This window comes from Pseudonaja textilis, chromosome 6 (assembly GCF_049901715.1).
Source record: "Pseudonaja textilis isolate UNSWEBS1 chromosome 6, rPseTex1.2, whole genome shotgun sequence".
NCBI lineage: Eukaryota > Metazoa > Chordata > Lepidosauria > Squamata > Elapidae > Pseudonaja > Pseudonaja textilis.
The window spans coordinates 62,588,653-62,601,151 of record NC_141995.1 but is presented as its reverse complement, the minus strand read 5'-3'; the positions used below and the strand labels follow the sequence as shown (position 1 = coordinate 62,601,151).

At 40.2% G+C, this 12,499-nt stretch overlaps 1 protein-coding gene across 3 annotated transcripts in view; it reads right to left on the bottom strand.

Annotated features, from left to right (window-relative positions):
- Positions 1-12,499, bottom strand: part of CC2D2A (coiled-coil and C2 domain containing 2A) — a 67,616-nt gene that overhangs the window by 41,367 nt on the left and 13,750 nt on the right. For all 3 annotated transcript variants that reach the window (XM_087936705.1, XM_087936707.1, XM_087936706.1), the window contains 6 exons: positions 11,970-12,101; positions 9,572-9,781; positions 4,516-4,622; positions 3,208-3,348; positions 1,877-2,033; positions 315-544 (listed from right to left, as the gene is read on the bottom strand). In XM_087936705.1, coding sequence (XP_087792831.1) covers positions 315-544; positions 1,877-2,033; positions 3,208-3,348; positions 4,516-4,622; positions 9,572-9,781; positions 11,970-12,101 — 977 coding nt within the window. The remainder of the gene's footprint in view (positions 1-314; positions 545-1,876; positions 2,034-3,207; positions 3,349-4,515; positions 4,623-9,571; positions 9,782-11,969; positions 12,102-12,499) is intronic.

Below are 12,499 nucleotides of genomic sequence, written 5' to 3'. Positions count from 1 at the left end.
ATAAAATTATATAAACGAATGTAGTCCTGAGGAGACTGTGGCTGGGCACTTAGGTAGCTGACTGCTGGTTTCATATTAGGCATGATTTAGGGTGCAGAGTCGATCTTCAAAACCTTAAAAGACCCTGGTGTATACTATGAACCTACCCAGGGACTTTGATCAGCTGGAAAAGCCCTCCTGAAGATGCCCAGATGCCTTATAGGACAGATAAGTCTCCCATGATTGAAGAAAATTTCAAGAAAAGAACTGTGGCAAAGCTTGGAACTGCTTGTAATTGTGACTGGAGCCTATGGTTTTATGCTAATACGGCTCACCTAGGACAAGCCTCATTCGGAGTGATGGTCCCCACCAAGCTTAGTTCAGGGATTAGAATTGGTTCTCCAGGCTGCCTTCTGTTCTCAGCAGCTCTTCTGCGAACTTGCAGCTCCACCTGCTGTTGGTCAACTGGGGGAGGTGGAAGAGGCTTCAGAGGTTCCTCCATTTGCTCAGATTCTTCATCTTCCAAGATTTGACTTGATTTCTTTTTTTGTTTCTTCTGATTTTTCTATATGGGCGAAAAGTTGTGCTTGTTTTTGGTGGTGTATTTGTTTTCTCATGCATGGGTTTTGCTAGACTGACCATTTTGATCTCTAATTTGTTAAATGATTGTGATAGATAATTCAATTGGTGGCTGGATGTTACTAATTTTTACTATTACAATTGTATTAAAAGTTTATCTGTTTTTTAAAATCTTGAAATTTAGATAAATTCCTACAAATAAAGGCTTTAACAAGACTTTATCCTTAAAAAAATGGCTTAATATCAATGGGGATTCTCAATCATCCAGGTCATGGTTGTCCCAAAGGTTTTTTCTTTCCTTCAAAAGGCAACTGGACTTCCTTGTTTTCTTTGAAAATGTTTCACTTCTCATCAAGAAGAAGAGACCCGAAGAAGCTTCATAGATGAGAAGCAAAAGGTTCTCAAAGAAAAAACCAAGGAAGTTTCAGTTGCCTTTTGGAAAGGCACTTTTGGGTTAAAAGTGGCATTGATGTAGAACATTGTTTTTTTAATTAGATATATATTCTGGTCTTTTTCAGGACCTGAAGAAAAATATACAAAGTACCGTTATTTTTCACATGACTACAATTCTCTTAGAAAGACTGGGCTGATAGAAAGCCACTGAATTTATGTGAGGGAGGGGGGTGAATCTAGTATTGAAACACACTGCCACTAGCATTTGACAATCATGCTAAATAATAGCAAAGAAAGTTCCCTCCTAATCTTGATCAGCTTCATATGGAAAGAATTGTAAGTAGATTGGACTCGTGCCTATATTAACATTGTGACAGCCTGAAAAGGACAGAATGCAAAAAATAATTCATTCTAATCTATATGATAGCTAACCATCCAGGTGACCCACTGACTACACTCGCCGTCTCTAGACCAGCCTTTCTCAAATATGGCATCCTTAAATTGTGTGGACTTGAACTCCCAGAATGATGCAGCTAGCGAGCTATTGAAATACAAATATTTTAAAGTTACCAGAGTTGAGAAACACTGTGCTAGACAACTAGGCCCATGCCTAATCTCTTTATTCATTTATTTGATTTTGTCAATCACTTACAAGATAACGGGTATAAGTATAAACATAGTTATGAATACATGAAATGGCTACATATAAGAAAAATAAAAAGAAACAATAGGACAGGGATGGTAGGAACGTTGGTGCGCTTATACACACCCCCTACAGACCTCTTAGGAAAGGGGTGAGGTCAATAGTAGACAGTCTTAAGGTTAAAGTTTTTGGGGTTAGGGGAAGAAACCACAGAGTCCCACATTAGTCAACATAGTATACGAACAAAAAACACTTCCCATCCACAATGATGCTGATTCAAACCTGTGCCTTCTTCCATGATTTCCAAGCCCGAAGTTCCGTTTTATATTCGTTCATTTTCTTTTCATACTCTTCAATACTTTCTTCTAGTAATTCAGCTGTTTCAGCCTGAATTTCTGCCTCATAGGCCTTCTCATCCAACTTCAGGTCAACTTCTTTCCTTCAAATAGTAATAAAAACAAAGCCATAAATAAAAAAGAGTGTTGGTATACTACATTCTAACATGTGTTGCATTTTTCATATTGGCTTCATTCAAAGTGTGTGTGTGTGTGTGTGTGTGTGTGTGTGTGTGTGTGTGATTCTAAAAAGTAGCGGGTGCACCAAGTGGGAGAAATGAAAGCCAGAAAGGTTCTCTGTCTCAGCTTCTATCACGGCTCATTTTTTCATTCCTCTATCGTTTTGCCCAATTTTCTTTCTTGAAAGCAGCCCAGGCATGAATATCATTCCTTCCGTCCTATACGTGTCATGTTGCCTTTCTTCCCCAAGAAATTCAATTCTTTCTTGCTCACTAATTCTTTATGAGGTGCAAAATTAAGAGGCCCCCCCTTCACTGTCCATTTGGACATTCCTTCCGGCAAATGCTTGAAAGGACACAAAAGGATTTCAGAAACAAACAATTTCTTAGCCTGCTGTCTTTGATTGAGTGACTGATCATATCTCACAAGATACCAAGGATACTTCTGCATGTTGTCTAGGTTATCCTATTAAATATAAGCAAAAGGACTGAACTTGAAATGTTCTGTCTTCAAACAACTATTGAACCACACCTCCCATACTAGCGTTTTATTCTGAGCTTGGAGCAGAATCAGGCATTTAAATCAAAGCTGTTATAGGTGTTCTGGTATCCAACAATCAATTTGTTTTCTTTGAAATTATGCCCTGTTGTCACATAGAAACACGTTTCCCAAGCAAAGTTCCATTATTGCTGCATCTCTCTGAGGAGAGGAGTGGAAGGATCAATTAAACATACTTTGTACAATTGGGAATCACTTTATATTGAAGAAAAAGACTGATCTCTACCTGACAGATAAGCATTTTGCGGCAATATTCTTTGAGAAGTCATAATTTGTGACTACAATACAGGCATTGCCTGCAGTTCTTCAGTTACAGTTTTGAATCAATAAATGTTGTGGTAGCTATGCTGGTCTGCTTCTTACCTAATGAAGCCCACTACACAATACTTTAAATGGTCACTAAGTGAACTGTTGTAAGTTGAGGACTACCTGGATATCATCTCAATGAGATCCAAGCCTTTGATTTAAATCAGAACCAATGTATGCAGAAAAGCCCTAAATTTAATATACTCAATAATGTAATTCATGCAAAAAACATACTTTCTCATGAAAAGCTTTAGGGGTGTGTTAGTAAACTTCTGAAAATCACGCAGGGATTTTATTTCTTTCCACACTTTAATCATGGCTTTCAGCAATGCTCGATCTTTTTCTTGTTCATTATCCCGAAGTCTTCTTGTTTTTCTGCTCATGAATACAGACATTTCATTGCAGGAAATATACATTAATAGACATCCAGTAACATTAGCAATATTGAAAAATGACTATAATTACTCAGCTATAGTGTGGCAGGTTAGATGATTGAATCCCAAAACAATTAATGACTAGGTTACCAAGAGGATGCGTGTTACTTTTCTGGGGACATAATAAAATAAGCCCCCTTGGATTGTGGCAGGAAGCAATACAGGTGCAGTCATGATTTTATCTCTACAGAAGCATGGTGCCCAAGCAGAAACTACTAGTGAAGCAGAACTGACTATTCTCACTACAGCCTCTACCTTACTTCGCCTGTAGCTTCCCTGAAAACTGACAAAATCTTTAGGACTTGTGGACTTGCACTGGGGGGTGGGACAAAATGGTTCCCACCTCCATGTTTGGTTGGAGCCGAGGAGGAGCTGGTGGGGTGCTGAGTTTTCCCCATATCCAGTTGGCTGAAGTGACTTGTTCTACACTGACTTGACTGTGCCCAGACAGCAACACCCACCCAGTGCGCCCACCTGCCCACGCCCATACATCCATGCTGACCTGACCACATCCATTCACCTATGCTCACCCAGCCATGCTCACCCATTCACGTCGACCTGGTTGCAATGAGATGTCCTACAATCCCCAAGTTCTCCCATAGGAGGGAGAAAAGGGGAAAGAATATTAAACTTGCAAGACTGTTACTATAACCTTGCATTAATAGCAATATTGGCCTGCATGACTTTGGTTTCCTAGTCTGGGCTCACTTGAAGATCTGACAGGCTGTCCCACCCGATTTGTCCCCATAACGCTTCCTTTTTCCTGCCATTCTAGTTGCTCCCAGAAATGGCACATAAGAAAAGGACAATAAATAAAAGGTGTTTTATCATAGCAAATAGTTACACAAAGAGGGACTTAGGAGAGAGTCATAAACCTTCTGCTGGCTGGTCATTATGTAATTTAAATTAAATAAAAAGATCTACTTTACAAAATAAATACTTGAAACAGCTCATGGAAATAAAGAGGTTCTTACAAAATTCCAGTGACAAGAGTTCATTGCCTTTTATTAAGAGCGTGACTCAGTTCCTTCCCAAGAACCACTTTTTCAGCCGTAAAACTTTTTTAAACTTACAGAATGAATAGCAAAGCAATTATTAATCTACTCACCTTATTTCAAGCTTATATTCAGTGATGCTTTGTTGGACTACTAAGTTTGGAATTCCACTTTCGGCAGTATCCAAAATATTTTGTAAAGCATTTCTGAGAGCACGAAGCTAGAAAATAAGCTTATAAATATTAGTATGATTTATTTGCACCTCCAGAAGAAGCCCTTATAATTCTGCATTTTTCCTTATTACTAGCAACATTGGTAGACCTGCTTTTCTGTAAAAATGCTAGAAACATTGTCTGAAATAAATCTGGGGAGAACATGGAAAATATGATTTTTTGATAGTTTATTATTTTTCAATATTTTTGTCTCGTCTTTATAGTTGCTTTTATTTTAAATTATATACTTCCCAATCTTGAAGTCCAAGATTTATAATTCTAACCAATGTATTCTTCAATCAAATACCTAAAAGCATAGAAGACAATGCATCATCACACAAAGCAAACTTGGTACTTAAATCTTTTCAGAATTCAACCTTAACTAATATTTACTGTTCATACTGGAACTTATTTTAACAGCACTTCACAGATTGAATATTCAATGTATTTCACTTTAGAGAGCAGAATATATATTATAATGTTTCAGCCTATGAAGCTATGGAACCATCACAAAAATTGGACATTGTCTGGTGCAATGGGACTGTTAGGCTCGGACCCTTGGCAGCGTCAACTTCTCTCCCAGCTCCCTGCTGCAGGTGACTCTCGGTGGCCTTTCATTCTCCGCAGGTTCTCTGTTGGTCCTCTTCTCCCACCAAGGGCCCCTCGCCTCTCCACATCGGCCCTTCATCCTGGCCGGTTCCCTGAAACATGCTTTTACCCAGACGATTTGCCGCGTCGGACAAGTAGCCGCAGCTCCTGGCAGCCAATCCAACATAGCCTGGCTTCAGATGGCAGCGATGCAGAGGCACTGGATGGCAATGGGGGCTGGGGGCTGGACCGCAAGCTGGGTGACAGGCAATTGAGGAAGTGCTGGAGAAATCCAGGGGAGGTGCATTTTTAATTTTTCTTCACTACTTAATGGTGTTTCTCTCCTCATCCAACCTGCTCCAAATTCTCTGTGTTCTTAATTGAAGGATGGTTGTGATGCAGGGACCAGGTTTTTAGGCCCTGGCACATTCGTTGCTGTGGCGGGACAGGAAAAAGATCTTTCCATTTGGGAGAAAATGTTTGGGGGGGGGGAGGGGCGGATCATGAAACAGCAGCATTTCAAAAGGAAGCTTTTATTGAAAGGAAGTGATTGCAAGACAAAAGCAAAGCAGGATCTAAGTTCCCTTTAGGCAATCCCATTAGGATAAAGGAGTTAGAAACCCCTCCCTTCAATCCACAGGTGCGAAGATGCTGTGAAAATGGCTGTCCTGGAACGGAGATAAGGGAACTGTTCCCAGGAGTTTCTTTCAGGAGGCTTCAGGGCAGAGGCAAAACAGATGGCCCTCCCCCTCACACATTCCACAAAGGTAAATCAAAGCACAGGGAGATAGGTGTCAAAGCTCGGGTTATAAACTAAGGGGTTACAGGATATGTAGGAAACAAGAAGAGGGCAATAAGTGAATAAATGATCCAGCCCCCCTCCCCACAGGAATGGCAATATCACTATAAGGATCTGGCACAGAGTCTGGAACGGCCAGGTGCCTGGCAACACACAAGCCACCTCGTGGAGAAAGATGGCTACACCCTGAGGCACCGGGCCGATGAAACGGCATAGCCCAAGCAGAGAGGAGGTCACTGGCTTAGTGTTGACAGTTGAGTGGGTAGGAGCCGCAATGTGGCAGTGATAACTGGCTAGGCTGCCTCGCTGCAGCCCCGTCTCTCTCCCTCTCTCTTTTTTAATAAACTTTATTAGTTTTTTACTTCTTATTAATTATTAATAATTATTATTAATTATTCTTATTAATTAAAAAAACAATCATAATGTTAACAATACTATAGCATTTGTCTTGTATATTTTTATCTTTTGTGTACATTTACAATTATATACATTGTTATGCGATTATATACATTTATCAATAGATTGCTTGTCTTAAGTTCCCTTATTTTCTATCTGTCTAGATTCTATCCAATTGTACCACATATCCCAAATTTTATAGTATTCAGACTCTTCTTTATCTTTTAACATTAGGGTCAATTTGTCCATTTCAGCACAGTCCATATTTTTTTGAATAACCAATTCATCGGAGGGTATACTACTGTGCTTCCAGCATTGTGCATAGGATACTCTAGCCACCGTTAATATATCTAATGCATTTTATTTTATTTTTTATGTTTCTTTTTAAGTATTCCTAACATAAATAGTTTCGGTTTCGGCCCTATCTCTTTTTACTTGCCTGCAGCTGCGGCTGGGATGGGACAGGCATTTAATGAGCTGGATTGCATGCCTCCTGCCTCTACCTGGGCTTAAAGGGCCAGCCCGACAGCCATGGTGCTCAGAGTTGTGTGATCCCCTTTTGCAACCTTCTGACGAGCAAAGTCCATGGGGAAGCCAGATTCACTTAACTTCTGTGCCATTAACAACTGCAGTGATTCACTTAACAACTTTGGCAAGAAAGGTTGTAAAATGGAGCAAAATTCACAGCAGATGTTTCACTTCGCAACAGAAATTTTGGGCTTATTATCATAAGTTGAGTACTACCTGTATTGGATGGAAGTAGTTGGTTTTGTTCCATCTGAATTTGTTATACATTATATAATTAACAGGCTTGAGGTATATTTTGATCTGCAATATTTGATGTTAGCCAATTTTGGCACAATCTATTATAGAAAAATGGCAGAGAAATACCGTCAACTAAATAAATATTCAGTATATTGAGCTCAAAGTGAAAAACTTACTGATGAAATCTGTCCAAATAAACTACACCACAAAAAACAAAAAAAACCCGTGCCCAAATGTTTATAGGCAATCAAAGCATTCAAAAGTAGATTCTCCTTCATTTAGAGTGTTGGAAGTTGTCCAAATGCAAGTTCCACCAGACCCGGTTGGACTACTTAGTGTGTCAAACACTGGGGTGGAGTTGAATCCAGCAAAGGTGCAAGCGATTATGGACTGCAGGCACCTAAAACTTGTAAGCAATTGTGAAGTTTCTTAGGATTCGCAAACTTTTACTAGCAGTTCATCCCTTCATTTGCACAGGTCGCCCTACCATTAACCGACCTTCTTAAGGCACAACGGGGGAAATTAGACCCAATCAACCACTACAATGGACAAGGGAATGTCAAAGAGCTTTTGAAACATTAAAGGTGCTGTTTGTTAAGGAGCCCATCTTAAAACATCCAGATCCAGAGCAAGCATTTGTGGTACAAGCTGATGCCAGTGATATGGCTATGGGAGCTGTCCTTATCCAAACCAAAGAGCAGGGTAACCTGCAATCGTGTGCCGATACATCACAACACCGAAAGGCAGTAGGCAATTTGGGAAAAGGAAGTCTACACGGTCTGGTGGCTACTGATGACATGGCAGCATCTGCTGGAGGGGAGTCCTGTATCCTTTGAAGTGTAGACGGATCACAAGAACCTTGAAGCCCTCCAAACTCTGTGCAAGTTGTCCCCCAAACAAGTTAGGTGGCAGTTCCTTAGAATGATTTGGTCCTCTCAAGGCCTGAGTTCCACATTTCATCCAACTACCAATGGAGCGGCAGAAAGAGCCAATGCCATGATTAAGCAATACATCAGATGCTACATAAACTACTAACAGACCGATTGGGCTGACCTCCTACCATTCACAGAAATAGCATACAACAATGCAGTGCACAGCAGCACACGGTTCACTTCCTTCAAAGTGGCCAATGGGATAGAGTTTGTCCCCATTCCCAAGTACCCTCAGGAGTCCCCCTCATCTGTTAACCTGACTGAGTGGATGGACAATATGCGAAGGGCATGGGAGGTGAGAGTAGGATTAAGGAAGGCGGCAGAGACCCAAAAGGTCCAGGCCAACAAGAAGCGGAGCCCCCAGACCCCATTCAGGGTTGGTGAGATGGTGTACCTCTCCACCAAATACCTACATCTAAAGGTGTCTGGCTGTAAACTAGTCACTAAATTCCTGGGTTCATTTCCCATAGTCCACATAATCAAACTAGTCACAGTGGAACTGAAATTCCCTCATCTATTAGGGAGAATACACCCGGTATTCCACAGTAGTCTGTTGAGACATGTACAGGCCTTGGACGTTTGAGGTCCCCCAAAGCATGAACCCGGGAGCATTCAAGTGGGGGGAAAGCTCACTACAAGGTTGAGCAGATCCTAAATTCTCGCATTCATGGGGGGGCTACCATACTTGGTACAATGTATCAGAAGCACCATCAGAAGCATCTTGAGTGAGGAGTCGGGAGGTGAAGGCTGCACAGATGGTGAGATAGTTCCTCCGGGACACTCTTGAAAACTGGGTAGAAGTGATTGTGTGGGACCCCACCCAACAGGCAATTAACTGTGGTCTTTGCTTATCTTCCAGATGCCATTTCCATGGTACAGGGGAGCCACCTGTCAACGCTTGAAATGGCAAGCCTCTAGTGGACAGGGGGAAGGCTTACAGGAATAATGAAAAGCAGTAGACTCACGGCGTGGGAGGTGGACAATGAAGAAGCAGCCGGCTGACAATCTGCTGTAGAGCAGGCCAGCAGCAGAAGTAAGAACTAGGCCCAACAGAAAGATTCCAGGCCTCTCAAGACGTACAACAGTCATGCGGGTGAGGCAGGTGCACAGAGGGAACAGGATTAAATAGGCGGGAAAGCAGCAAGTTATTGCTGTCTGTGTTTTGGTTGCTATGTGCTGATGTTTCCAGCTCTGGCAGAATTACAAGCAATTAATCAAATCTTTTATTTCTGTTTCTTGGTTTTAGAGAATTGGAACAGTGACAATGTACATACATCCCATGATATCACAACTAAGCTATTGAGTTCGTAAAGTTTGCCAAGCACAAGTAGTTAGCAGTATATAGTTTTTATCTAATAACAGAAGATTTTCAGGTATTCAACCACAAATGTATTTTAATATTTTTCTATAAATACTACAAAAACATTTATTTTTATTTTATTGATATTTGCAAATTGAAGAAAAGTAGTGAAATTACCTTATCTGTAAGAAGTTTAGTAAGATTTCGCTGTTTTCTGAAGAGATACTGATCAAATAACTGAGCCAGTTTTGCTGCCAGAATATGTTCACGGCTAAAGCAAGGATGATGTGTGAATATTAATCCTGAAATGTCAATATCCAACTGAAAGCAACTTTGTGGATCATCATTTCCAACAATGTACTGGTTGGCAAGTCTCATCTTTAGAGCCTAAAATAAAAATTTAAGCAACAACATTCACACAGAGGTAGAATAAGGTTTCAGAGAAACATATAAGAACTGGATCACACATAATAAACTAATTTGGAGGCTTTTCTTTTCAGTGTGAGGTATGAGTCTTTGGCTTGTTTTACATATAACTGAGATTAACTGTATCAAAGACTAATAAACTACGAATAAATATCACTTAATGTCTAAGGATAAGTTAAATTGAATGTGGAATTGACATTCATCAAGAACATGACCTTTATTCAAAAAGGTGGTGGCCTTTCAAGGTAGAAACAAGGTCACAGACAAATGTCAAAGTAAGGCTCTTTGCTCAATATTTACTATTCTAGGCCCTGTCCAATCTTAGTACCCATTCTGAGACCATTTCCACTAAAAAGGAAGCCTTTAGCGTTCGCCTTTCATGGAAGAAAGCCAGAAAGACAACCTTGACTGCAGAATCAAGTGCATGTTAGGCTTCTGTTTAATAAAATGTCCGGTCTCAACTGGACAAGCTGGTAGGTCTCTTCTGGCAAGTGGGGTTACAGAGTAGTACAGAATAACAGAGTTATGGAATGGAACTTGGAGGTCTTCAAGCAGAAGACCCTATATCATCCCAGACAAACGGCTATTCAATCTTTTCTTAAAAGTCTCCAATAATGGAACACCTACAAGTTTTGAAGGCAAGCCATTACATTGGTTAATTATTCTATTAAAAAAAATTTCCTTAGTTCTTGGTTGCTTCTCTCCTTGATCAGTTTCCATCCATTAGTTTCTTGTCTTGTTTTCTGGTGCTTTGGAAAATAGCTTGACCCCTTCAGTACTTTAACGGAGGGATCTTTTGAGTTGCAGTCACTGGTATATATAGTGAGAAGTGGAAAGGTACAGGTATCTGATGTGATTTTGCCTAGCTTCACCTACTGCTTCCTGTCTGTTAGGACGCTTATGATCCATTTACAAGTATGGTCAGGTACAGCTAGCTGATTTAGTTTAGTTAGAAGAAAGTCTAGTATGATGGTATTGAATGCTGAGCTGAAGTCTACAAAGAGGACCCTTGCATAGGTCTTTGGAGATTCAAGATGTTGTAGGATGTAGTGCAGAGTCCTATTAACAGCACCACCTGTCGTTCTATTTGCTTGGTAGGCAAATTGCAAGGAATCTAACAGTGGATCCGTGATAGTTTTTGGGTGGGACAGCACTAGCCTTGCAAAGGTCTTCATAACTACAGATGTCAGAGCAACCGGTCTGAAGTCATTCAGTTCCTTGATAGAAGGTTTCTTCAGCACTGGGATGATAGTAGAGCATTGAAGCAAGAAGGAACATAGCACATCTCTAGTGATTTATTAAAGCTGCAGGTGAAGATGGGGGCCAGTTGGTCAGCACAATATTGTCTAGGCCTGGTGCTTTTCCTGGCTTTTGTCTCTGAAATAGACCATGCACCCCATTCTCTGTAATCACCCAGAGGTGGTGGACCCAATGGGATGGGGTAGGTTGTAGGAGGCATGGCTGCTGTTGGTGTGTCTGAAATGGGGATTGTGGAGATGGGGATTATTTTGTAGATATATAGTGATTTCTTACATATATTGCAACTCTACTCCTCTTGTTTGGTCTGTTTCTTTTGAATAGTTTGCATCCTTCCATCAATACATTCCAGTTGTGAGTTTCATCCCACCAAGTTTCAGTAATGGCAACTATATCATACCTGCCCTAATACTTCAAGTTCACCATTTGTTCCCCAAGCTTTGAGTGTTTGTGTATAGGCACTGAGTCCCGAATGGCTGTACGCTTCCTATATCTCCTACTTTATTTCCGAGTTTATTTTCTCATTGTTTGATTGGTTGTATTTTATTGATTATGTTTTATTATTTATGCTTTATTAGGCCCTAAAGATCCTAAGGATTGATCATCCTCCCGCCCTCAATTTTAGTTTAAAGCCCTTCTGATAAGTTGAGCCAGTTGTTTTCTGAACACATCCTTCCCAATTCTTATGAGGTGCTGCTCATCCCTTGCCAGAAGCCCTTCATGTAGATAACGCAGACCATGGTCTAAGGTCTATGAAGCTGGTTGGGGAATTCTGGGAGATGAAATCCACACATCTTAAGTTTGCCAAAGTTGAAAAATACTGAATTGGGCAGTGATTTGTATTCAGCCAGGCTGTACTGAGACATCTAACAACATGCAATAAGCAACTTACCTTTTTATAAAAGATCACAAGGTCCGACTCCTGGTTTCCCTTTGTAAGAAACAATGGAGATCTAGTAAGCGGTTGTTTAATTGGATTGGGCAATGCTAAAATTTGTCCATCATCTCCAAACCACTTTTTCCCCTGCAAAAAAGAGGACATTAAAACATTTTAATTTTGCCAGAAGTATCTTGTTATAACTATGGCATTCTTCAGAAAATGAAAGCCAACAATCAGGAAGAAAATCCTTGGTTCTAGTCTTATCTGGGTTTTTTAAAATCTTCTTTTGTTATTTTTCATGTAATGGGAAACAGGAATGTAAATCAGCTACTACTATTAGAAACTATTAGTTTCTAAACAGGTATTGGTTTTACCGTCTCTATTACTTTCAGATATGTTGCTATTTTTATTGCATTGATTATTATTATGTAAAGTGCACTGATGTTTCTTAAACAAAGAAATATTGTAAGTAAAATGAATTTTCTTCATTAAAAAAGCCAGCATCATCGCCATATCCAGGGATATGTCAGACTTTCCAATCG